Raw genomic sequence first — 26,001 nt, 5'->3', positions numbered from 1 at the left:
TGCTAGCTTGTTATAGAAGTCCACCTGCCTGAGTATCCTGACAAAATGTATAACCAAGTTCAAGAAACAGAAATGCATACGTTTATCCAGATGTCTGTTGTTTCTTCATAGATGATCAGCGGTGTCACGGAGTCAGGAACTGACTCTATGAGTCTCTGTCTGTCCATGGCATCATCTTCTACCGGGATGAATAACTCAGGGGAGATCAGAACTATCTGCAGGTGAGTCTGGGAACGGTCTAGAAGGATGGACCAGGCACTGTTCAAAGGAACAAGGAGAAATAAAGAATACAGCAAGGTCTTAGAAATGAATAACCTTCTGCTCTCTCCCTTGGTACCTATCAATCCTATTTATTGTTTTTTTAAAGACAGATCTTTAAAAAATTATTCCTATAATCACAATGGTGTATAGTTATGCTTACACATCTGCACATTCACTGAGTTCAGGGAAAGGCCTGAGCAGAAATAACATAGTGCCGAGTTACATGGGAAGGTAAAGCCTACAGCACTGGCATTTTAAACTCTGGATCCTAAACTAGTTGTAATTTAGTGACAATTTAACATACGCACTATTTTCCCTCTGGAGTCCATCCAGCTCTGGCAATATATTCAACTCCTTCAAACAGAATCTCGAAAGGTTGAACCAGTTCTTTATCTATGACATCTATAATCTGGTAGGAAGAAAAGGGAATATAGTTATAGAAGGCAGAAAATAACGCACTCACTAGTCTAGTCTACTTACATCATCATCTTTTCAGACAAGCACTTAAAAGGTCTGAAGTGAACAGTAAAGCAAAGCCAGCAGTCAGGAAAACTCCAGGACGGCCACTGACATGATCTCAAAGTCTTCCTTAGGGTTTTTTCTAACAAAGCCATTGACAATAATTGACAGGCTCAAGTTTTGCTCACTTTAGGTTTAGAATCTAGAAGTGATAGTCCTTAAGTCCCTATATTTGTACAATATATTAACGAAATGGACTCTATAGGCAAACCTTTTTCTTTTAAAAGTTTATCAAACACAATTAAAAAATAAGTAAATTTTAAAAAATGGTCAAAGGATCTGAATAGTTAGCTCTTCAAAGAAACCACGTTAAGTAGCCAATAAACATCGGGAGCATTAGCCATAGGAAAATGTAGCCCCGTGAGCTATGGCTTCTAAGTAGATAGCTGTGACAAATAACACGGACAGTGACAGCTATTAGGATGACGTGGAGAAACGGAAACCCTCGTGTACTGCTGGTGGAAAGATAATTTTCAAAACAGACTGGTAGCTCCACAAAAGATTAGAAAGAGACTTATCACATGACCCAAGTGTCGTCCCAGGTACACCCCAGAGAAATAAAAACATAAATGTTCAAAAGCACTTGCACACCCACACCCGAGTGCACACATATTCATAGCAGGTTCTCTCTCTAACGCTTCCTTTTCACTTTCTCTCAAAAGACATAGTCCCACTACATAATCCAAGCTAGCCTCAAACTTATGAGGCTCCTGCCTCAGCCTCCTGCAATATAAGCACATGTCACTGTCTGGCTTCATGACAGCTTTCCTTTTAAGAACAAAAAAATGAACAACCCAAAAACCCATCAAACACACACAGTACACAGGCAAGCAAACAAGCAAATACCCACACACATACAATTTTTTAAAATAAACAAAAAAGAAAGTGGAAACTGATCAAGGACTGCTGGCTCCATGCATTTGCATCTACTGCTCCTGTCCCCAGCACACAGATAAAAAGAAAAAGAAATAAAGCACTGAGCTAGAGACGTAGCTCAGTAGAATGGTAGCATGACTGAGGTCCTGAGTTAGATCTCTCTCTACCTCTCATGGGCATGCGTGCGCATACACACCCACGCGTGCGCGTGCGCGCACACACACACACACACACACACACACACACACACACACACACACTCACTTTCCAATGCATGATGCAAATAGATGAACTTTGAAAATACTAAACAAAGAATCCAGACAACATACTGCGTGATTTTGTTTACATGGATGCCTAGAACTGGAGCTTGTAGCTAAGGGTGAGGTGCTTCTCTCTGAGGTAATAGTGCTCTAAAACAGACTCTGGCTGCCGGATTCTGCAACTACAGAGAAAGCCACTGAACCTTAGACTTTAATGAATGAGCTGTATTGTACATAAACAATATCTTAGTAAAAGAGTCTAAAGCTGGCATAGTGGTACACATCTTCAATACCAGCAGTCACTCAGGATCCAGAGGCAGACTCATCTTTGTGAGAGGCTGGCCTGTTCTACAGAGAATTCCAGGCAGCTAAGGCTTTATAGAAAGATCCTTATAGAAAGATCTTTATAGAAGAAACCTAACCATAATAATTTAAAAAATGTCCAGAAAGAAAATTTGCTTTTTAAAAAATATTTTTTTTTTTGGTTCTTTTTTTCGGAGCTGGGGACCGAACCCAGGGCCTTGCGCTTCCTAGGCAAGCGCTCTACCACTGAGCTAAATCCCCAACCCCATTAAAAAATATTTTAAGCTTTATATTTAGGAATGTGTATTGTGCGTCTATATTGGGTGTACGCATGAGTGCAGGCACTGGTGGAAATCAACACAGGACATTAGCTCCTCTGGATATGGAGTTATAGACAGTGGCAACCCTTCTGACACAGGTGCTCAGAGTAGAATTTGGGTCTTCTACAAGAACAGCATATGCTCTTACCCACTAAGCCATCTCTCCAGCTCTGCTAAAGTCCGCATCTTAACTAATCTTGTGAGCATGTCCAAATAGAGAGCAGCAGTACAAGAGAAATATGGGTTGTTCAGTCTCCACAGATTTGATGCATGCCCAACACGGAAGGTAAGCCACTGTTTCAGTGACTGAATAATTATGGAGGCAAAGAACCAAACTGTCTCCAGGAATGCAGTGTGTTTGTGTGGTGACAGATGTGTGCAGAGGCCAGATGATTTGTTTACATCTCAGAATTGGGTTTAGGTTCTTGTTTTAGGGACACTGTCTCTCACTGACCTGGAGTTCATTAGGCAGGCTAAGCTGGCTGTCAGAGAGCCCCAGGGTCTGTCTGTCTCACAGCCTCAGGGATGGGATTACAGGCACATACTACAACGGCAAACTATTTTATGTGCATTCTGGGGTTTAACACAGGTCCCTTTATACCCCTCTTCCCAGGCCTAGAGAGAATTTCTCTTAGGGGAGAAAATTAGGTCAACTATAAATCATGAACCACAAATGTCTCAGCAAGTTTGACAGGCATCACAACCAAAACACAGAGCACTAGTGCCTTACACTTACCCCTCCTTCAGCATCAACAACTATCTCGGACATCTTGAAAGTGACCTTTGGGTTTGCTGTGCCTTTAGAAAGAAACATGAATGATAATGTCCACAATCACCCCAACCAGTTCTTCATGCCCCCGCCCTTCAGACTGTGTAAGTTCGTAATACTGTATACAGCTGGGCTCTATTGTGCAAACATCTTAGAACCTCCCTCAAATTCACATGGGTAGCAAAACAAAAAAGCCTAAAAGCTAGAAAGAGTCGGTATGAAAACTAAGGGAAATTGCCTACTATTTCTCTAATTAAAATGTTTATAAACAGCAAAACGAACAAAAGCCCAACTATTTAGAAAGAACAAAATCACCTAAGTCTTTGACAGGGAGGGATGCCCGCTAGCTGAGTTCCCTAAGCTCAAGTTACCAGTTTTATGAACAGACCCCCCTCTGAAAGCAACTAAAGATTCCAAGTTATACTTGAATAAAAACCTTACGAAAGCTGTTGACTTGACTACACACTTCAATGACTGCACATTTTGGGATTGGTTTTGAGACAAGGGCTCATCTTGTAGCCCAGTCTGGCCTGGAACTCCTGACAGCCTCCATGCTGACACAGGCTTCCAAGCACTGGGCTACCAGCATGAGCCAGCAGTAGAGGAGGAAGTGAATAAACAGAGCACTGGAATACCGTACCTGTTTTAGGGTACCGGAAGGAATCTGCCCTTCTTGTTTCCAACATGGGGGATGTAACATGAATAATCTCCACCTCAGATTCATCGTTTTCTTCATAGAGAATTCTAAGAATTTTACCACCACTAGGAGCTTAAAAGGAATTTAGGTATTAGAAATTTAGAATAATTATTATAGGACATTCTGCTCACAATTCCTTCTAAAACTAGGCATTTCACTGAGGGAAGTAATTTATGCATTAGACTGCATCAGTGGCGGTAGGGATTAATAAATTCAGGTCCTTGAATATGCTAGGCTGGCAGTCTACCATGGGGCTGCACTTCCAGCCTGTTCTGCCTTCAAAACAAATTTTTAACTATATTTATTTATTCACTGTGGTGAATGTGTGTCTTTGTGTACGTAGGCCTTATTACTGGTTTACAGCTAAAAGTTTGAATACTTTTTTAATGGAACATGAAAAAAAATATTTAAAAGTCATATCTGAGATTTGGACATTTTATTTTAAAATGTAAATGTTTTGCCACAATTATACAGAGCAAGACCATTGACATTAATCATTCAATACAACTGAATTCTTTTGCATCTTCTAGTGACTTCCAAGTCCCTTTTATTAGAACTTAAAGTTTATCTTTTTGGGAGGAAAAAGAATGTAACTGTGTGGTGTAGTTAAAAATATATATACCGGGGGTTGGGGATTTAGCTCAGTGGTAGAGCGCTTGCCTAGCAAGCGCAAGGCCCTGGGTTCGGTCCCCAGCTCCGAAAAAAAGAAAAGAGAAAAAAAAATATATATATATATACCTATATGCATATATACAGGGGAAACACCTTGAAGGATTTTGACATATCTTATATTTTGAATTATTTAATAATACATATTTCCTATAAAATGCTAAAAGTTTAGTTATATTGGGTGGTTTGTATAAGATATTGTTCTGTATAATTATATGGTCAAACGTCTACATTTTAAAATAAAAGTCCAAATCTAAGACATGGACTAAAATATGTATTTTTATTGTCCTCGGAAGAAATATTCAAACTGCTAGCTATAGACAGCAGTTATGTCATAAGATTTATTACTGGTTCCTAGCAGAAGACAGCTGCTCTTCCAGAGAACCCAGCTGGGTCTCTAGCACCCATGTAGCAGCTGACAACCATCTGTGACTCCAGTTCCTAAGATCTGATCCCTTCTTCTGTCCTTTGTATATTTACATACATGCAGGAAAACGCACACACACAGAATTAAGAGTAAATAAATCTTAAAAAATAAAAAGACGAAGCAGAGAAGAACGTATTGAAGCATAATACCTAAGAAATATTGCTCCACAAATTGTGTTTCTCATTTTGTCTATAAAAGATATGTGATCGTAAGTGAATTCCTCACTGAGCTGTGTTAGGTTGTGTGGACCTCTCAGTCAGTCATTCACACACATTCATCTGTCCATGTGGTTGCTGCTCAGTCATTTTGTGGATCTTGCTATAATTCTGCTTGACCTTACACAGGCCAGGTTTTTTCTTGCTGAAAAACCAGCAAGGAGCACGTGAGGTGCTGAGGCGGAATGTAACCGTCTCTTCTAGAATTCATGTGGGGATTGTTTCTGAATAGCTACTAGTAGGGCTTAGTCATTACATTTTAACTTACTGCTCCAGCTTTAAGCTCTGTGTACTCAGCCAATCTCCAGACAAACCCATTAATACTTACAAGTGACCTGTAACACACTACTTTGAACTTGCTTACTTCTTTCGGCTTGTGGACACCACCAGTAGCCAGAATATCTGTCAAATTCTTCTTGAAGAACAAAGGTGGCAACCCCGGCTGACCTGGGATCCTCTTCCATGCTGGCTAGCTCTGGACAAACAAAAGGCAAATTATCCCCTGAACTCTCTTTTTGCAATAGAACAGAGAAAAATGCTTCCTTCACTTCTAAAGAAAGGTAGCTGAGGATAGTGGTAAATTGTGGAGCTAAACAATGAATTCAAATCTAGGCTTCACCATTTACCTAACATAAGACCTTGGGCAAATCTGTCTCATCCCGCTGTGGTATGTCACTGGTAGAGCCCAGCATGTCTTGGTTCTAGTACACTTAGCACCAATAAATACCTAAACAAATAAATCACAAAGCCATTATTATGTAAGATTTTGTATCCTGGCAAAATGTTTACAGTATAATTTAATGTGCTTTGTTATTGAAAATCATGAATGTTTTGACATTTGTCAGTTCTTAGTTCCTGCTTGGTAAGTAATAGTCCATTGACACTATGGATTTTTTTTACAGACAATGGGATGGTTTAAATGAGAATGGTCTCCAGTATAGATCCCCAGGTTTGAATGCTTGGTCCCTAGTTAGTGGAACTGTTTGGGAAGGATTAGGAAGTGTGGTCTTATTGGAGGTATGTCACTGGGGGGGGGAGCTTTTGAGGTTTCGAAAGTGCACAGCAGGCCCAGTCTCTCTCCGTCTCATGCTTGTGGGCCAGAGATGAGCAAGCTCTCAGCTATTATTCCTCCAGCTCCATGTCTGCCTGCCTGTCCCACTCTCTCCGCCATGGTGATCATGGACTAACCCTCTGAAACTGTACACAAACTCCCAATTAAATGCTTCCTTTCATAAGTTGGCTTGGTCCTGGCATTTCATCACAGCTATAGAACAGTAATTAAGACTGTTATTACTGTTCTTGCTATGTGATAGGCTCATCTCAGAGACTGGCCCGCCTCTGCCTCCTGAGTACTGGGAGTAACAGTGGAGACCACCGTGCTGGGTGATGCTGTGGGTCCTTTTCATCCATTCTTCTGCAGACATGTGGGCTGCTCTAGGTGACTGTGGATAAAGACGATATAAGCATTCACTCTTGCACGATAATGTCCATGGTCGTGTGCTTTCATTTCTTTTGAGCAAATATCTGAAGCAGAGTGGCTGGTCAGTGAGTGTCTAACTCTGGGAGGACGAATGTTTATCATTTTACTAACAGTGTGACAGTTCCAGCAGCTGGTTTTCTCAATCCTCTCACTTTTGTTTTGTGATACGCCTTTATGATTTTATTTTCCTTTTTAAAGAGAGGGTCTTACTATGCTGCCCAGGCTAGTCTTGAATTCCAAGGAATTGTCTCGCTTCAGCCTCCTGAGTGGGCATACCACTATGCCCAGCAAACAGGTAAGATTTGAGTTTGTTTAGGTTTTTGTTGTTATTGTTGTTGTTTGTTTTTTCCTCTGGGTAGCCCTGGTATCTTCAAACGCACTTTTTAGACCAGGCTGGCCTGCCTGCCCGCCTGCCTCCCAAAATGCTGGGATTAAAGTCATGCGCCAGTACACCCAGCTTTAATCTACCGTTTCTGATCATCTGTATTCTACATTGTGTGAGATGAATGTACAGCAAGAACCAATGCTCCCTTATCCACAAATTGAGTTGGGTTCTGGGAATTCATAGTCTCTTCATACAGTGCACATCTATGATGTCTGATGTTACATAAACAGCCCCACAATCGGAAAGGCTGTAACCTAATATCCAGCAGCAAGCTGAAGGAAAGGCACACCGAGCAGGGCAAACTTTATAAATACTCTCAAGGCGGTCGGGTCAGGCTTTACTACCAAACAAGTTTTAGCACAAGCTAACGACAACAGTGTGTTCAGAGCGTTCTGAAATGTGGACTACAACTTCGTTTCCCATTTTGCTCTCCTTTAGACATGAGGACAGGGATGGGATGCTGGCTTGTATCTCTGCCACTATTACAAGTTACACACTTCCTGGGTAACTGGTATCACCTTGTCTTCCTAGCACAGGGTAACTGGGGCAGGAACCAGGAGTTATAAATTTCTCCATCATATTGAGCAAGAGCAAGCACTGACCTTGACTGACCACATTTACTTTCTAAGGCCAGCTTTCATCTCCACCTATTGATTGACACCCAGGCTGAGCATGCCCCGCCCCCCGCCCCGCCCCTTTCTCTAGAGACATCTCCAGCCTTCCTGTGCTTCAGCACCAGTCTGAACACCGCACACACTGACTCGTGAAGGCCCTGATGACCACTCAGTTGGCTCATAGTTTTACAAATGTAGAAACCAGGAGGCAAATTAACAAATGTGATGGGGTCAGAATTAGTGAATGGTGGACCCAACACTAAACTCAGATAACCTGGTGTTTTATTATTCTATGTTCTCTGCCTGTGCTCTGATCCACTATACTAATACTAGAAATAATGAATATACCACATACCTATATGTATAGTAAAGGAAAAGATGATAAAAAACTGTAACATCCTCTACAATTTTCTACTTTAAATTCTGCTAATCTTCACAAAATTCTCTGTGGAAAATCATTTTACAAAAGAAAGAAATCCAGGCATAGTGGTACACACACTATCAGTGCACTTGGGATGCAGAGGCAGGCAGATCTCTAGAGTTCTACTCTACATAGCAAGTTCTAGGACAACCAGGGCTATAAAAACAAAGAGAGAGCATGTCTCAAAAAAAAAAAAAAAAAAAAAAACAAAAAACCAAAAAACCCAAAGACTTTAACATGCCTTACTTACAGTTTTGTGAGAGCTATGCAGTCCCAGTCTCAAATACAGTATATACTGGGTATATCCTGGGTATATACTGGGTATATCCTGGGTATATACTGATCAGTGTTTGTTAACAGCATAGAAAATGGCTTCAATTTTCAACAGATTCATTAACTAGCTGCTATTGAACATTCTTCTCACTTCCTGGTGTTAAAGGAAACTCAAGAAACACCAAAATGTGTACTTTTCCAACACTTGTCCCTATTCCTTTCTCTCTATGCTGTCCTCCAACATTGCATCACATGAGTCCAGTAATGGCAGCTGCCAAGCCTGGGTGTTGCAGTCAGTAGTATCCAAAACTATTTATATCCAGCACAACCATAGCCTCCTGGCTCAACTGCTGAAGAGCCCTCCACTGACCCTGCCAGGCCTGGACAACTGAGTGCCCCAGCACCTTCAGAGTAAGACCTTTCTCACAGCCCCCTTTCTGTACTACTTCACTAACACACAGACATCGCTTAAGGTCAGCTCAGCTCATCCTCTGAGTTTTCCCAACTACCACTTCTCTTGGTACTCCAGTAGTCCACAACTGACTCACTCTACTCTGCTCTTAGTCATTTGCTTTGCGGCTCGTTGGTCAGCATCGCCACTGTTAGTCTGCACTGTTGCTACCATTCTCCTCTACAGTCACTAAAGGTTGGTTCCTTCAAGACCTACTCAAATATCACACGTTGCAAATGCCTAAGTCTCTTTATATAAACATCACAGTGCTTCCCCAGGCCCCAGCTGCATTCTCATGTAGACTTAGTGACATTACTTACTTACACTGTAGACAATGCACATGGCTGCTACACTATATTGCTTAGGGAATGACCAATGGTAACATCACAAATGTCTGTGTGTGTCCTTTACAGACACAGTTATCACAGCCCTAACTGCACATAACACATGAGTGAGATGTGTAGAGAATGACCCACACATTGTCAGAGAGCCTGAGGATGGAGAAAATGGTGGCAGCTACAGGAGGGCCTTCTTTCCCACACATTACTTCTTCCATGTGTACTCAGTCCAGCAATCAATTTGCGGTAAAGTCAAGTTCTGCCATTGGGAACTTTTGGTTTTGTTGTTGTTTTTGAGACAGGGTCTCACTATGTATTCCTGACTGTTCTGTAGACGAGGCTGACCTCGAATGCAGAGATCTGCCTGCCTCTTCCTGCCAGGTGTTAGAATTAAAGGCGGCAATGTGCCCAGCTGTTGTTTTTTGAGACAGCATTTGTGATGGTTTGTATACGTTTGGCCCAGGGAATGACACTCTCAGGAGGTGTGGCCTTGTTGCAGGAAGTGTGTCATTATGGGCACGGGCTTTAAAAAGACCCTCATCGTAGCTTCCTCGAAGCCAGTCTTCTCCTGTTTGCCTTCTGAACAAGATGTAGAACTCTCAGCTCTGCCTGTACCATGCCTGTTCTGGATGCTGCCATGCTTCCTACCTTGATGATAATGGACTGAGCCTCTGAACCTATAAGCCAGCCCCAATTAAATGTTGTCCTTATAAGAGTTGCCTTGGTCATGGTGTCTGTTCACAGCAGTAAACCCTGACTAAGACAGCATTGAACTTGAATTCCTCTTACCTCAGACTCCATTTGTCACTCAACAAAGCCTCCTTAAATATTTCCACAGTGCACATGATTCTACATTCCACTTTTCCTATTACAACAGTAACAGCTAAGCAGGCTCTCAAAAACTGGGAGGTTGTTTTCAGACAGGTTCTGAAGATGTGTAACTGTTTTTTCTGTTTGTATCCTCCAAACAAATCTAATATTTTTAAAATCAAAATTTCATGTAATGGCTGAGTGGTGGTAGACCATGCCTTTAATCCCAGCACTCAGGATACAGAGGCAGATGGATCTCTGAAGCCAGCCTGGTCTACAGAGAGAATTCCAGGACAGCCAGGGCTACACAGAGATACCCTGTCTCGAAAAAAAAAATTTTTTTTTGTTTTAATGAGAAGGGTTTAAGGGGACTGGTGGCTGTCCTTCTAGGCCTAAAGAACAAGCATGGCAGAGGTGCTCTGTGTGCTTGAAAATGGCTAAGAGTGGCGTTATCTAAGGGGAGCTGACCATACATTTTCCTAAGGGGGGCTGCCCATGCATTCTCCTTCTCGCACCTTTAAAATGTTAAACACCTGAACTTAAAAATGAAGAACACCCAGCTTATGTTGCTTTCGAATCATCTCAGCAGAACCAGGCTGCAGAGCTATGCCTTACCATTGTGCACATAGGTGAGCCTCCGTTCTTCCCTGGTTACGAGGTTCGATATCCAAATATCATTGCTGTGAATGAAAGCTATCCAGTCTGGATCAGCGGGGCATAACTTTGGATCCATTCGTATATTGGGACAACTAGTTTCCACTAAATTGGGCCGTAAAGGCTGTTGCTAGAAAAGTAAACATTTTAAGTTATCAGGTTGATAAATACAAATTTTTAAGATAAATGACATTTCTAATTTAAATGTACATTGTGACAGCTGCATCCTAGAAAGAAATATTTTCAATTAGTTTAACATATTAAGGATTCTTTTAAATGATAAATGGAGGGGTTAGAGAGATGGCTCAGTGGTTAAGAGCACTGGCTGCTCTTCCAGAGGTCCTGAGTTCAATTCCCAGCAACCACATGGTGGCTCACAACCATTTGTGATGAGATCCAATGCCCTCTTCTGGTGTGTCTGAGGACAGCTATAGTGGACTTACATATAATAAATAAATAAATCTTTAAAAAATATTTAAAAATGATAAATGGAAAAGCTAAGAGTAAAAGAAGATAAAAAATAATGTACTACACACCAAAACAGCAGCATTTCACAACTTTTGCTGCTCAGTCTGTTTAATGGAGTGACTATAATCTGCTGAACTCTCTTTGAGACAGGGTCTCACTACAGCCCTTGGCTGGAACTCACTAAGTGAATATGACTGACCTCAAAGTCACAGAGATCCACTTGCTCTGCCTTGAGTACTGCACTGCTGTGTGTACTATACCAGGCTTGTTGAATATTTTTAAACACAATTTTGAAAATATCATTAAACATTTAAAAATTAATTTTATCAATAAAAGTAAGTTTGGCTATAAAATATGTAATGAGGAATGGTTAGATGGCTTAGCAGGTAAAGGCTCTTGTTGTTAAGCCCAACAACCAAGCTCAGTCCCTGGGTCCTACCTACATGGTGGAATAAGAGAACAGAGCAAGGGAGTTGTTCTCTGACCTCCACACACACACACTGAGGCATACACACATACACAATACATAAATAAGGGGAAAAATGTTTAACTTTTAAAAAAGATTCACTTTTCATTTTATGTATATAGTGTGGTGTCTGCATGTATGTCTGTGCACCACATGTGTGTCTGGTGGCTGACAAGGCCATAAAAGGGCATTATACCCCTGGGACTAGGGTTACAGACGACTATGAACTGCCATGTGGGTTCTCTCCATTGAACCTGGACTCCGGGGAAGAGCAGCCAGTGCCTTAACCACTGAGCCATCTCTCCAGCTCATCCCAAAAATTGTAATGTAATGGAAGCTAAGGTCAATACAATTCTACCAAAAGAATATTTCCAATTGTTCATAAAGAATTACTTAGAATAAAACCAAATATAAATGCATTCATTAACATAATTAGGTTTTCAGGGAAACAACAACAAAAAAATCGCCTGTGATAATATCTTTCAAAATCTCTCTCAGCACTCAGAGGAAATAGAAAACTGCCATTTCTGCATCTTCCAGCACAGAAAACATTTTGAACATTAAAAAAAAAAAAATGTATCTTGGGCTGGAGAGATAGCTCAGTGGTTAAGAGCACTATTTGTTCTTCCAGAGGTCATGAGTTCAATTCCCAGCAGCCACATGGTGCCTCACAACCATCTGTAATGGGATCCGATGCCCTCTTCAAGAGTGTCAGCGACAGGATGCTCATATACATTAAGTAAAGAAATCTTTTTTAAAAAGGTAACTTAGGCATAAAGAACATATACCGCTCTTGCTGACGACCCACTTTCAGACGGCTCACAACTACCTGCAACTCCAGCTCCAGGGAGGCTACACCTCTAACCTGAGAGCACCAGCACACACACGCGAGCGCGCGCGCACACACGCGCACACACACACACACACACATACACACGCGCGCGCGCGCGCGCGGATACACATACATACACACATGCAAACATACACACAGATACACATACACACAGATACACATACACACAAAGATACACATACACACATACAGATACACACAAAGATACACATACAAATATAAACACACATGCGCACACCCATTCACATACACACCATACTATAGAGAGAGATTAAATCTAAGAAAACATTGTATCTTTTTATCATTGGAAAAATGATTAACCTCTTTTTTAACAAAAAATGTTTATTTTTATCGTTTTTAACTGTGCACACGTGTCTCTGTGTGTTTGGGGTTGTGCATGTGAGTGCATGAGCCTGCAGAAGCCAGGGATGCCCTGGAGCTGAAGTTGCCGTAGCTGCGAGCGCCTGTTATATGTGCTGAGAACTGAGCCGCCATTCGTCCAGTGCCCATCTGCTTTCTGTTTGCTTCTTTAAGATTTTACTTATAACCTTTATTTTCTGTGCATGGGTATTCTGCCTGCATGTGCGTCTGCACCACTTGCATGCCTGGTACTCAAAGAGGCCAGAAGAGGGTGTTAGATCCCCTAGGACTATGCCCACCATGTAGGTGCTGGAAATTAAACAGCTAGCATTTTTAACTGCCCAGCCATTCTTCCTAGTCCCAAACTATCAACTCTTAAAGTTAAAAACTAAAATTAAAGGCTGGAGAGATGGCTCATAAGTTAAGAGCACTGACTGTTCTTCCAAAGAACCTAGGTTCAATTCCCAGCACCCACATAGCAGCTCACACCTGTCCATAACTCCAAGGTCTGACACCTTCCCACAGACATACATGTGTGAAGCAGGCAAAACACCAATACCTATAAAATAAAAATAAATTATTAAAGTTTTTAAAAAACATAATAATTTTTTAGCTGTAATAAACTGACCATTTTGTTTGACCTTAATTTCCTTTCTGATTTTGGTACAAATTCTCTTTAGGATCTCAGAACAGTTAACACAGTTACAGTAACTGCAGCTTACTGTGAACCCATGTGGTCCTCCATCTTTGATGTGGTAAATGCCGCTGCCAGCTTGAAACAGGAATGTCCCACTTCCCGGGTGGTAATCATAAGCTGCGATCCCCACAGTCCCGATGCGCTTTCTTTCTCTGAGTAGCTCTTCCTCTCGAGAATACATCCCATAGTCTAGTGTTGCCTAGGACAAAAGGAAAGTTATCCACTGCAGTTTCCTAACAACTGGTCTTCGAAGTTCACTGAAATCCTAGCATCTCTACTGTTCACATCCACTGTAACTCAAAAGCCGCAAGCAGCTCTAACCACATTTATTTCACAAAGTCTGAAGTTGTAGTATAGAACCATTTAATCACTATTGCATAACTAGAAAACAAGAATAAGCCAGTTGTGGAGGTGCTCACCTTAAATCCCAGCACTTAGGAGGCAGATCTCTGAGTTTGAGACCAGCCTGGTCTATAGAGAGTTCCAGGACAGCCAGGGCTACACAGAGAAACCCTGTCTCAAAAAAGGAGGAGGAGGAGGAAAAGGAGGAGGAAGAGGAGGAGGAGGAGGAGGAGGAGGAAGAAGAGGAGGAGGAAGAGGAGGAAGAGGAGGAGGAGGAGGAGGAGGAAGAAGAGAAAGAGGAGGAGGAGGAGGAGGAGGTAGAGGAGGAGGGGGAAGAGGAGGAGGAGGAGGGGGAGGAGGGGGAGGAAGAAGAAGAAGAAGAGGAGGAGGAGGAGGTGGAAGAGGAGGAGGAGGAGGAGGAGGAGGTGGAAGAGGAGGAGGAAGAGGAGGAGGTAGAAGAGGAGGAGGAGGAGGAGGACGATGACGACGACAAGAAAACAAAAATAAAGCCCATCATCTCAGTAGTCAAGGCCCTCTGCCCTCTATAGGTAGCCATGATTCAGTAGTTTTGCACAGTTAGTTGTAGAGCAGAGATCTCCCCAGCTACCTTAGTAGGGATTGGACATAGTAGCCCAGCATACCCTAAGCAAGCCGAGAGAACAGACTGTTTTGTGTGGAGGTGGAGGTGGGGGATAGTAGGTAGCTTTGCCTTTCTGCTTCTACACCTCCTGAGTACTAGAATTACAGGTATCTATCAAGTTCCAGGAGGCAGAGGCAAGAGACCACCAGAAGCGCAAGGCCAGCCTGATCTGCATAGTGAGACTTTGCCTCAAAAACTAACTAACTAAAGACAAAATCGGGCCGGAGGGCTGGCTCGGTGGTTAGATTATTTGTTACTCAGCCAGAGGGCCTGAGTTTGATTGCCAGTACCACATCAGAGGGCTCACAACCACCTGTAATTTCAGTTCCAGAGGATCCAGTACCCTCTTCTGACACCTATGCATACCAGGCATATGTGTGGTGCATAAACATTCATAAACACAAACCAAAACATTTAAAATAAGTGAAACAAAACACCAAAATATTGAATTATAACAGCCTATGATTTTAGATACAGAAACTTAGTAACTTAAAAATCATACATGTAAAAGCAATGAAATGTTTTAATCCCTTTTTATTCACATCTACTTAAAATATAAAACTCTAGAAGAAGGTCTTCCCAGAAATAAATGAAGAAATAGAAACCAAATCATAGAAATTAGAATACTTGTTCCTACCTGAAAAAGATCCAAAAGAGGCTTCCAAGAAAGCATTAAGACTGCTGCTCTGTTGATGGTTTTAGGGATTTCAGAATAAAATAGTGTATTTTCTCTGTTCTCACCAGACATGGCTATAAGGAAGAAATAAAAACAAAACCCACATTATTATTTTGTAATACTGTCCTTGTTACAGTAACAGTGGTAAATACATAACATCTTCTACACATTACCATAGTTTCCACTCCACAGGAACCAAAATGATGTTACTAAGTAGGGTATGCACATGCTTCATGCCCTGGAGATTTCCTTGAATAAAAACAATGTTTCAAGCTAGGTATGGTGGCAACTGCCTATAATGGAAGAGCTCAGGAGTTAGACTTAGGAGAATCAGGATTTTGAGGCCAGCCTGGGCTAACTGAAGTCTTGTCTCAAAAAAAACTAAGAAAAACAAGACTGCCAAAGCTTCTAACAGTGTCAGGCCTGTGTCTACAATCTTGGCTCTCAGGAGGCAGGACTGTGAGCTGGAGGCCAGTTTGAGCAGATTGAAGAGGCTCTGTCTCAAAAAACTAAGCAAGAGGTAAATATAAAACAACTCCCTGGGTTAGACAGATGGTTTAGTGCTTAAGAACACTGACTGCTCTGCTCTTTCAGAGGTCCCGAGTTCAAATCCCAGCAACCACATGGTGGCTCACGACCATCTGTAATGAGATCTGATGCCCTCTTCTGGTGTGTCTGAAGACAGTTACTCACACTCACTCTCTCTCTCTCTCTCTCTCCACACACACACACACACACACACACACACACACACACACACACACACACACACACAAACTCCCCAAAGTTTCACAGAAAACACTCAGGTTTCATCCTGATACTAAAACTCTATGGCGGCAGGCACAGCATTCATAGATGTATAACACACATGTGTAGGTACCCAATGAGCCCAGAAGAGGGCGCCACATCTCCTGGAGCTGGAATTACTGGGGGGTGTGATGAACCTGAGGATGTGGGTTCTATGAACTGAATGAGGGTCCTACAGAAGAGCAGCAAGTACCCTGAGCTTACTTAACTCAGATAACTTTGATATTTAGATTTTAGTCCATCTCAAGACAAAACTATTAAAGCATAAAGACAACGTAAGAGTTAAGACAACTGTCATTTTTTGGCTTTGTTGTTAGTTTCTATTAACAACAGTGTGACTTCAGACTTGAAAATTTCTTCCCTTTTTTAACTACCTAAATTGTACTTAGAAACAAACAAGTTTAAGTTAATTCTAGTTTTTCTTCATTATAAAGTTCTGTGACTGTAAACACAATTATTTTTGGAATTCCGAATGAAAGTATACTTAGTGAAATGACAGGATCTGATGTGTGCTTTGCTGAACGTCTTTTGCTTTACTGGAGAAGGGAAAAGAAAAGAGGTCTAACCCAACTGGAGCCAGGTCTATCTGAAGAAACACAATGTGACTGAAGTGGCACCCATCAGGGCGGCATGGAACGGAATACATGCGGAACAGACTAGAAACACTCTAACCATGAAGGTGAAGCCAAAACAAAACTGAACACGCACTGCACAGTCACAGGAACCAGAGTTCCAATGCCGGCACCCACGTGACAAGTCAGTGTCCTGCTCACACAGGAGCAAGTGTGCGCACACTGCCTTGACAAACGAATGCATGCACACGACACGCAGATCTGAATGGTGCACACACACACACACTCAGGCATGCACGCAGGTAGACCTGAAAGGGAGAAACGTTGTCTTCCTACTGAAAGGTGCTGTACAACCTGCTTTTGAAGAGCCAGGGAGACACAAGAAAGGAGCAAGTGAACCACAGACAAAACAAAATCTAGGTGGAAGGGATCCTAAGCATGGAGCAAAAGCTACTACACAGAAAACACAAAACTGAAAAAGTCATCCACAGTGGAGCACTATTAATTCCCGATTTAGAATGTTGAGGCAGGAGGATTATGAGTTTTAAAATATCTTAAAAGACTCAACTCATTACTCCACTCATTTTCCTAGGAGGCCCGTGTGGCACCTTCCTGCTCAGTGACCTTTCCCAGTCTGCGTGGAGGCTGGTGTGGCGAGACCTGCGGCCTTGAACTTGCTGAGCTACTTAAAAGTCTTCTAAAGAATGCCCAGGTCCCTGTGAAACAATATTATACCAGGTTTACTGGTAAAGTTGAGTAGGAATGGGGTTAATGGCCTTCATCCTTCATAAAATCAAGAGTGCTGACCAAAAAAGCAAAGTTTTGAAAGGCTCCTGTCCTGCCCCTGCCCTCGGCCTCCATTAAACTGTCCCCTGAGCCCACTCAAGATGAATTGTGCAAGCAAAACTTAAGCCCTTTATGCTAGATGGGAACATGGAATGTTGCTGTATACTCCAGGTACCATTTATGACGTGGCATTGATAAATGTATCTGAAATGCAAAAATGACTCACCTCAAAAAAACAAACAAACCAAAAAAACCAAAACCAAAACCAAAACCAAACCAAACCAAAACAACAACAACAACAACAACAACAAAACAAGCCAGGGACCCGGTGAAGTGGTACACATCTTTTTTTTTTTTTTTTTTTTTTTGGTTCTTTTTTTTGGAGCTGGGGACCAAACCCAGGGCCTTGCGCTTCCTAGGTAAGCGCTCTACCACTGAGCTAAATTCCCAGCCCCAGTGGTACACATCTTTAATTCCAGCATTTGGGAGTCTGGGAGTTTGAGGCCACTTGGTCTACAGGGTGGGTTCCTGGACAGCTAGAGCTACACTGAGAAATTCTGTCTCAAAAACAAAGCAAAACAAAACAAACAAAAACAGACAGGCAGGCAGACAGACAAAAATCCCAGCAGAAAATACTGTAATGAATAAATTCCCTCATCATACAAAATGCTTCTAAACATTAAAAAACCACAACCAGGGCTGAGTGTCATAGCACATGCTTTTAATCCCAGCACTTGGGAGGGAGAGGCAGGAAAAGGCAGATCTCTGTGGATTTAAGGCCAGCCTGGTCTACATGGAAAGTTCCTGGCAAGTCAGGACTACATAGTGAGACCCTGACCCTACCCCCACCAAAAAAGTACCGTAACTGGTATGGTGATGCTCCATGTACTGAGTATGTGGAAGGCGGAGGCAAGAGGATCAGCACATCAACTGTGGGTTAGAGGTCTTGTGGAGATGACTGAACAGAAATACCAACTCCACAGCCTCTTTGTAGGAGACATTCAGCAATATCAATAAAAAATCAGAATATGTTCTTTAAGAAATTCCACTGTCGGGGTTGGGGATTTAGCTCAGTGGTAGAGTGCTTGCCTAGCAAGCACAAGGCCCTGGGTTCGGTCCCCAGCTCCGAAAAAAAGAAAAGGGAAAAAAAAAAAAAAAAGAAATTCCACTGTCAGGAATGACTAAGACAGTGACTAGGACGGTTTCTGTCCTGATTTTTTGTGAAAATTAGATTATTAGCCCTGTTTGCGCGCACGCACACATGCACAGAGTAGGGAATCAGGAAAATATAACTGCTCATTACGAGGCAATTATAGAACAAAATATTCTGAAAGTTAAAAAAAGAACCAATCTTCAATTATGATGTGAACTCTAGGAAATGTCTCTAAAACACACATGCAATAATTAATAAGGAATGAGGCTAGCAAGATGCACAGCTGGGGCTATTTGAGATTCACAGGGTAGCCAGGGTGTGAGGGTTTCATTCATCAAAATTCCGTGGAGCTGAAGAAGTGCACCCGACCTGCCCTGTCTAATCAGAGAATATTCGGAGGTTCCGCCAAGATCTAGGCCCTCTATGCTTTTGGCCAAGAGAAGAACGTGTCTCTGAACAACCTGAGTGCTGATGATGTACCAGAGCCTGGAGAATGTGCAGTGTGGCAAAGCCTGAAGTGTCTCCACTGAGGATTGTGAGCGAGCACCGGGACCTGCACTCTACTGGTCTGAAGGCCATGTGTGGAAATGTGTCTTCTGTTCCTCATAAAGCTTATGCTGTACCAAAAAATGTTATAAGGGGGGTGGAGGGTTGACACCCAGAAGGGGCTTCCTCTTCTCAAAAGAAAAGGGAAAAAAGAAGGGAAAGGGGGGTGGGGGAGGACTTGCATGAGGGGGTACTGGGAGAGGAAGGGCTGATATTGGGTTATAAAGGTAATAAATAAATAAACTCTTTCCGATGATGATGATGACGACAATGAATGAATGAAAGAAACTTAAATGGGCAGCTATTCTGAAGGAGGAAACTTCTTTTGAGTCAGGAACTTGCTATTTGTAGCACAAGCTGCCCTTGAACTCATGATCCTCCTGCTTCAGTCTCATCCTGTGTCCAGACTTTTTTCCTAATAGAAAAGTAGATTAGGAGAGGCCATCCAGATGGCTCAGTAGGAAAAGTCACTTACTGCCAAGCCCGACCATCTGAGTTCAATCTTTTGAGAGCCACATGGTAGGACAGAACCAACTCTTTTTTTTTTTTAAGATTTATTTATATGCGAGTACACTGTACTTGGTCTTCAGATACTTCAGAAGAGAGCATCCCATTACAGATTGTTGTGGGCCACCATGTGGTTGCTGGGAGTTGAACTGAGAACCTCTGGAAGAGCAGTCAGTGCTCTTAACCACTGAGCCATCTTTCCGGCCCCAGAACCAACTCTTACAGGTAGTCCTTGGACTGTCTCATGGGTGCTGTGGTATATGCACATGCACACACATACATAAGTAAATAAATGCATTTAATAAAAAGGAAATAAAAGACCTAATGACACACTTGCAACCACAACAAGGAAGTTCAGAGGCTGTGGGGTGACTCAGGAATGGAATGTGTATGTTCGTAACATGCACAGGGCCTTGAGTTCAATCCCCAGCACAGAAAAGGAAAAACATTAAGTGGACTGATATATTTAATGTGGTCAGATCTTAAGCATGGAATAAATGGCCAGGAAGAAGAGACCAAGACTTGGTTTAAAACAGTGGAAGCTGTAGCTGCCAAGGACAGGCGCACACTAAAGGGTTTACAATTTGTTCTTATCTGACCATCCACAGGAAAAACATTTCAAACCAGCTTTAATCACTGTAATCAAGTCTTAGGTTAACTTCATCTTTGTCAAAAAGATCATGCTCAATTACTTGCTGCCTGCAAGTAAAAATACCTAATGAAATGAATCAAAATTAGCATGGCTATTGAACAGAAGTTCTTCAAATTAAAAGTGATTTTTTTTTCCCTTTAAAAGAAACAAGTCACGGATTTGCTTATTAGCAAAGTCGATTCTGAATTACAGTAAGCTCTCACACCCGAGGTGTGTCCTCGCTGAGAGTGCAACGTACTCACCCAGATAGTAGACCCTGTCTGAGTGAGGTCCATCTGGATCCGCCCTCTTCACAAACATAAAGTCATGTGGCGCCTTAGCCATCATGTAGCCATGATATTTTCTGGTATCAGTGAGCAGCTTTTTCAGCTGACTCCAAGAATACCGTTCGACATAAAAAGGCTCCAGTTTGGGTCGATCCTGTGATTCACCATTTCCCTCCTCACACTCTGCAGTTTCAAATATCTCGACACCCAGCTGCTCTGTTTCCATTGCTGCTGCCATGTTGCATCTTCCTGGGAAAACAAGGCACAAAAGGCTGTTTACAGGACCGTCTTCTATCATATTATTACAACGGCCAAGTAAATAAATAATATGCCTTTCAGCACAACTGTAATGAAACCTAATAAGAAAAGCAGTAATGGCGTCCCCCACCTCCACCTCTGTGCTCAGTTCCAAAAAGGATTTTTTTTTTTTTAAATTGAGGTCATGTCAATTTCACAGTGACTATAAATCCCTTTGGGAACTTTTTATAAAAGGCTCTCCTTGGGTATCTCCTGCCAAAATTCCTTTTCCTTTCCCACACTGGAAGGAAACAGGCCGTGTGCCAGTTGGCTGTTACATTCCACTCCAGAGCATGTCAATAGTGAAGCTATGTGCCAGAGGAGGTAAGTGTTTTTGCATTTTAAAAAGTAACACATCTAACAAATGCTGATTGCTCTGTTTCTAATGTAACAAATTAGAACGGTAACAACATTGTTACAATGAAATTTTAACAACCTGGGGCAGTAACCTAAGAAAATGCCTTGTTTGCTCTTATGAGAGAGGGACTCCTGACAACCAAACACAGCCTGACACATTCTGAACTTCCTGCTCTTCTCCAGGCACTATCAAGTACTCGTGATACTTAGTGTTCACTGATGGTTACATGACTAGTCTTCCTGATGATGTAACTTCCTACTCAGAAAAGGAAAAGGCTGTCTGTAAGTGGCTTTAATGAATCTAAGTGATCAGTGAAGAAAGCATATTGCATTCACATCAGCATTTTATAAGTCCATATCCAATTTGCCAGTTCAACACCATAATAATTTAATAGCCTTGAAAACTGATTATGCTTATTTTACAAACCCAGAAGATACACTTTTCCTCTTGATCTTTTCTGATATTTAAACAGAACATGAGCAAAGTATGAGAAAAAGATAAATACAACAAGAAGGCTATCAGGAAACCATATAGAGATGTTGCTCAGTGGTGGGTTCAATCGCAGTTCCACAAACTAAAACAAATTACATTGTAACCATTTCACATAACCATTAACTACTTCTCCAACAATCAATACATAGCTGTGTATTTAAGATGATGTCTTTCTTTTAAAGCTCTGCTTTGCAGTTAACATCAATCCATGCTAAGAAGTTACCTGCAATGTAAGTAATCGGAAGGTGCAAGCTGTGAGTCAGTTCACCTAACCTGAATTACTGGTATGCAAAAGTGCTGACCTATGCACAGTGGGGCGTTGTATCATTTTCTGTACATGATACTATCACTCAATGTAACAATAACAAAATAGTACAAATACTGTTACATTGGGTATAGTTGTAACACTCTCATTGGGCATCCAGGGCTCCACTGACTAAAATCCAGCAGAGAATTGGGTTTTGAGACCAACTGGGACTCAGAGTATCAGGTGGCAGTACCTGAGAGTGGTGGCTGTTGGCCCAACTAAAAGCTAGAAGGCCTACTTTCAATCAAGTATGTCAAAGGACCTAGTTTTCTGATGGAGCAAGGGACTAAAATGAAAAGAATCTATACCAATCCAATTCAGTTTTCTTAAGTGGGAAATCCTATCGCTCCTCTACCCCTTGCAAGCACAAGGCCAAGGAACAGAAAAGAGCAGCTCAGTAGACTTCCAGAGTTTTACTGCCCAGCTGGAGTCATTAATAACTTGAGAGTCCTTCTATCTAAAAACTCACGTCAACTTCTATTTAAAAACTGGAAATTTCTGAACTGTGCTAGTCTCCACACATACACACACTGTACAGTTTAAATGACATTCTGCCACTGTTGACAGTAAATATTCTGTGCGACATAGGTTGTGCAATTTTCACAACTGTTTAACTAGTTTCCAGGATTCCCCGATACTCTCTATATACAAATATATCCTCAAAACATGTGGCCTGAATTTTCTAAAACAGGGTCCTATCCATCCTCAACATAATGCGTACATCTCACAGCCCCACCCTCTCCACTTCTGGACCTTCCCTGGTGCCTACCTGATGGTATTTTCATCTGCTCAGATCTCTACTTTCAAAGAGATCATTTTCACCTGGCCCAACTTTAAGCACAGATCTCTCCGTTCATCCTGATCTCTTCTCACAGGAATCTTTCCTTTTCTCACCATCCAATCCTGCTTACCAGATAAGAGATGTTGATCATTAAAATGGACCATATATGGTCAAAAAATAAGCCTAAAAACCCCCAAATATTTAACTGATAGATTTCCTGTTAGTGTAATATATGCCTGAATTCTTTTGGATCTCCAATTTGTCAAAACTGTTATGTTGATAGGTCTTACAAACCCCAGGCAGGTCTTGAATTCTTAGTCCTCCTGCTTCAGCTTCCTGAGTGCTGAAATCGCAGACCTTTGCTAACGAGCTCAGCCCTAAAATTACTTTCTCCAGAAACATATAACTCAAATTGAGTAGCTAAGTTCTGACAGGAGGTGTAAATCTTGATGCCCAGACACATTAAAGGGAAAATTATAGGTTTGAAAAATTGCAAAAGTGGGCCAGAGATGGCTCAGCAGTTAAGAGTTAATAATGCTAGTGCAGAGGCCCCAAGTTTGGTTCCCAGTAGCCATTTCTGGCTGCTTACAACCACCCATAAGACCAGTTCTCAGGGGGGTCCAATACCTCTGGTTTCTATAGGAACTGCACTCACATGCACATACCCTCACACATACACACACATGCCTTTTTTAAAAGGCATGTAGATGTGAGGTGTCAAATGTAAAGCCTTGAATTTGGCAGATGTAATTTATCTCTAGGGCCAGGGAATTGGTTCAAAAGGTAAAAGCCCTTGTGGCAGAAGTCTGAGGATCCTCGGAAAGCCAGGAAAGCATTGGAGCGTCTGTCAACCGAGCACCCCTAATGCGACAAGGGAGGCAGAGAGAGGAGAATCGGCTTAGCCTGGAGTACGCAGCAATCGAGACTCTGCCTCAACGAAGTGGAAAGGGAGGACTCCCAAAAGTTATCCTCACGATCCCCAAGACATGTGCATGTAGAGCCGCGAGCACACACAAGCACACACACACAAAGATAGAATTTATTTCTATGTGCCTATGTTCCTTTTACATAAAGTCATATCAAGCTGGTGAGAGAATAAATTCAGTACAATGGAGTGTGCATTATGGGCCATTGTTTGCAGAAAGGGAACTTGAATTTAATCAACTAAATTGTGTTCACTTTTCCGTTTGTAGGCAGCGTCTCTCTGTAGCCGAGGCTAGTCTTGAACTCAAGATCCTCTTGCCTCAGCCTCACAAATGCTAGGGTTACAGGTATGCACCACTACAGCCAGCTAGAATTTTTGACAAAGATGTCCTATTCGTTTAAAGTGTATTCCATTTTTGCCTTCTTTTTCTTGCCATAATATTGAAAATAAGTGAGATAAGTAGTTTTTCTTTTCTTTTCTTTTTTTTTCGGAGCTGGGGACCAAACCCAGGGCCTTGCGCTTGCTAGGGAAGCGCTCTACCACTGAGTTAAATCCCCAACCCCCACAAGTAGCTTTTCTAAAAAGAAAAAAAAAATAATCACGAAGCCAGTTGATAGTCTAGCTTAGGAAAAAAATGTGTGTGTTATTTTGCAACAATAAATTGCATGTTGTTAACAGTTTAGACTCCAAGCTCTGTATGCCACATAGAGGTGAGGGAGCTATGTGGCAAGCGGGGGTAAAAAATGTTAGTAGCAATTGGCTAAGAGTCAAGACACCTCCCCAAAGTGCGAAGCCCCTCATTCCGAGAATGACATATTGGATTAAAAAGAGCTTCGGGATTCTTGGGGTGGGGTCTACAGAAATGGCATCCCGTAGCTTTTTACAGTAAAGACCAATCAGTCGTCTAGACCCTGCACACCTCACTGGAGCCTAGCCTTTTCACTCTTCGGTGTCTACAGCTGAGAAAGTTTATCGAGGTAAGGGCTTGAAAGCTATGAATGAGGAAGGAGAGGTGTGGCAGCGAATGTGGCGCGAGAAGACAGTAGGAACAGCAAGGCTTAGTTAAAGAGGATGAGCAAGCTGGACAGGAAGGGCAAGGACCCTGTAGCGAATGGGTGGAACAGAATGGCAGCGAGACAGAGAGAGCGGAGGAATGGATCTAGAGTGAAGCAGGAGGAAGGAACACCGGCTGGGGAAAAGCAGCGAGTCCAAAGGTGAATCCCATCCGCCACTGGCGGACCTCAGGCGAACCCCTTCGCCTCTGCGGATTTCCGTTTCCTCCTCCGTAAGCCCGGACCGTCCCCGGCATCCCAACCCGAGCCAGGCTCTATCAAGATAACGGACGTGCGAGTCCGAGCGGGCAGCAGCCAGCGTTCAGGGGCGCCTAGCGAACGTTGGCGGCCTCGCAATCAGAGTGTGCGCTTCCTCTTCCGGCCAACGGGGCCCAGCCGCCCGCTCTCCCTGCGGGAGCGGCCCGAGGGCGGCCGGCCGGAGCGCCGTGGCCTCGCGGGCGCAGGGGAGGGAGAGCGGGCGGATACTGCACCTTCCCCCGGGCCCGCCCGGACCGTCCCGATGCGCTATGGAGCGGGCCTACGCCGCTTCATGCCGCGCCGCCTCCGCTCCCGTCGGGGCCACAGCAGCTTCCTCGGCGGCGGCCCCCGCGGCACCCAGGCGGCGAACGAAGGGACTTAAAAGCGGCGGCGGAGAAGACAGCACCGGAGGCCTCGGCACTTCCGGTTCCTCGAGCCCCGCCCTCCGACAGAGGAAGGCTAGCGGCCGGACCAAGAAAGGATGACTCTCACCTCCGCGCGCGAGCAGGCCCTACAGCGCCCCCGAGCGGCGGGAGGAGGCGCGCCAAATGGACTGTCTTACGGGGGTGGGGGGTAGCGGGGCGGGGTTTCCAAAAGAAATCAACAGACTTTCACTCCACCTCTGTTGGCTACTCAAAGTAGATAAACTCCCTGTTCACCGGCCGGTGAGATGGTTCAGTAGGTACAGGCACTTGAGCCTACAAGATTTCCGAAAGAGCAAACCAGGTCCAGCAGGCTGTCATCCAAACACACACTCTCTCTCTCTCTCTCTCTCTCTCTCTCTCTCTCTCTCTCTCTCTCTCTCTCTCTCTCACACACACACACACACACACACATTGCATTAGAGTGGAAAGCCAAAATTCCCACCTTTTTGAGATGCCAGAGGCCAACTATAATTTTGGAGACCTCAGCATTACAGTTATGATGGGGAGGAAAACACGTGAATTTGGATACAGAAATCTGTCTTTTTTTTAAACTATTATTTATTTATTTATTTA

The 26,001-nt window shown here is 42.9% G+C and overlaps 1 protein-coding gene across 6 annotated transcripts in view; it reads right to left on the bottom strand.

Annotated features, from left to right (window-relative positions):
* Nucleotides 1-25,448, bottom strand: part of Dpp8 (dipeptidylpeptidase 8) — a 55,203-nt gene extending 29,755 nt beyond the window's left edge. For 2 of the 6 annotated variants that reach the window (NR_172080.1, NM_001394091.1), the window contains exons 1-11: nt 24,934-25,428; nt 22,757-22,890; nt 20,510-20,782; nt 15,206-15,318; nt 13,612-13,785; nt 10,704-10,872; nt 5,681-5,791; nt 3,949-4,077; nt 3,276-3,337; nt 570-670; nt 81-258 (exon numbers count right to left, since the gene is read on the bottom strand). Coding sequence is in view for 5 of the 6 variants with exons in the window: in NM_001394091.1 (NP_001381020.1) it covers nt 81-258; nt 570-670; nt 3,276-3,337; nt 3,949-4,077; nt 5,681-5,791; nt 10,704-10,872; nt 13,612-13,785; nt 15,206-15,318; nt 20,510-20,782; nt 22,757-22,772 (1,326 nt within the window). In the remaining variant the exon portion in view is untranslated. Of the gene's footprint in view, nt 1-80; nt 259-569; nt 671-3,275; nt 3,338-3,948; nt 4,078-5,680; nt 5,792-10,703; nt 10,873-13,611; nt 13,786-15,205; nt 15,319-20,509; nt 20,783-22,756; nt 22,891-24,933 lie in introns of all 6 variants that reach the window. The other 4 variants (XM_006243256.5, XM_006243254.3, NM_001394092.1 and 1 more) reach the window with 4 other exon arrangements.
* Between the last annotated feature and the right edge of the window lie 553 nt (nt 25,449-26,001).

This window comes from Rattus norvegicus, chromosome 8 (assembly GCF_036323735.1).
Source record: "Rattus norvegicus strain BN/NHsdMcwi chromosome 8, GRCr8, whole genome shotgun sequence".
Classification (NCBI taxonomy): Eukaryota; Metazoa; Chordata; class Mammalia; order Rodentia; family Muridae; genus Rattus; species Rattus norvegicus.
Note: the sequence above shows the minus strand (reverse complement) of the source record. Positions and strands in the feature narration are given on the sequence as shown.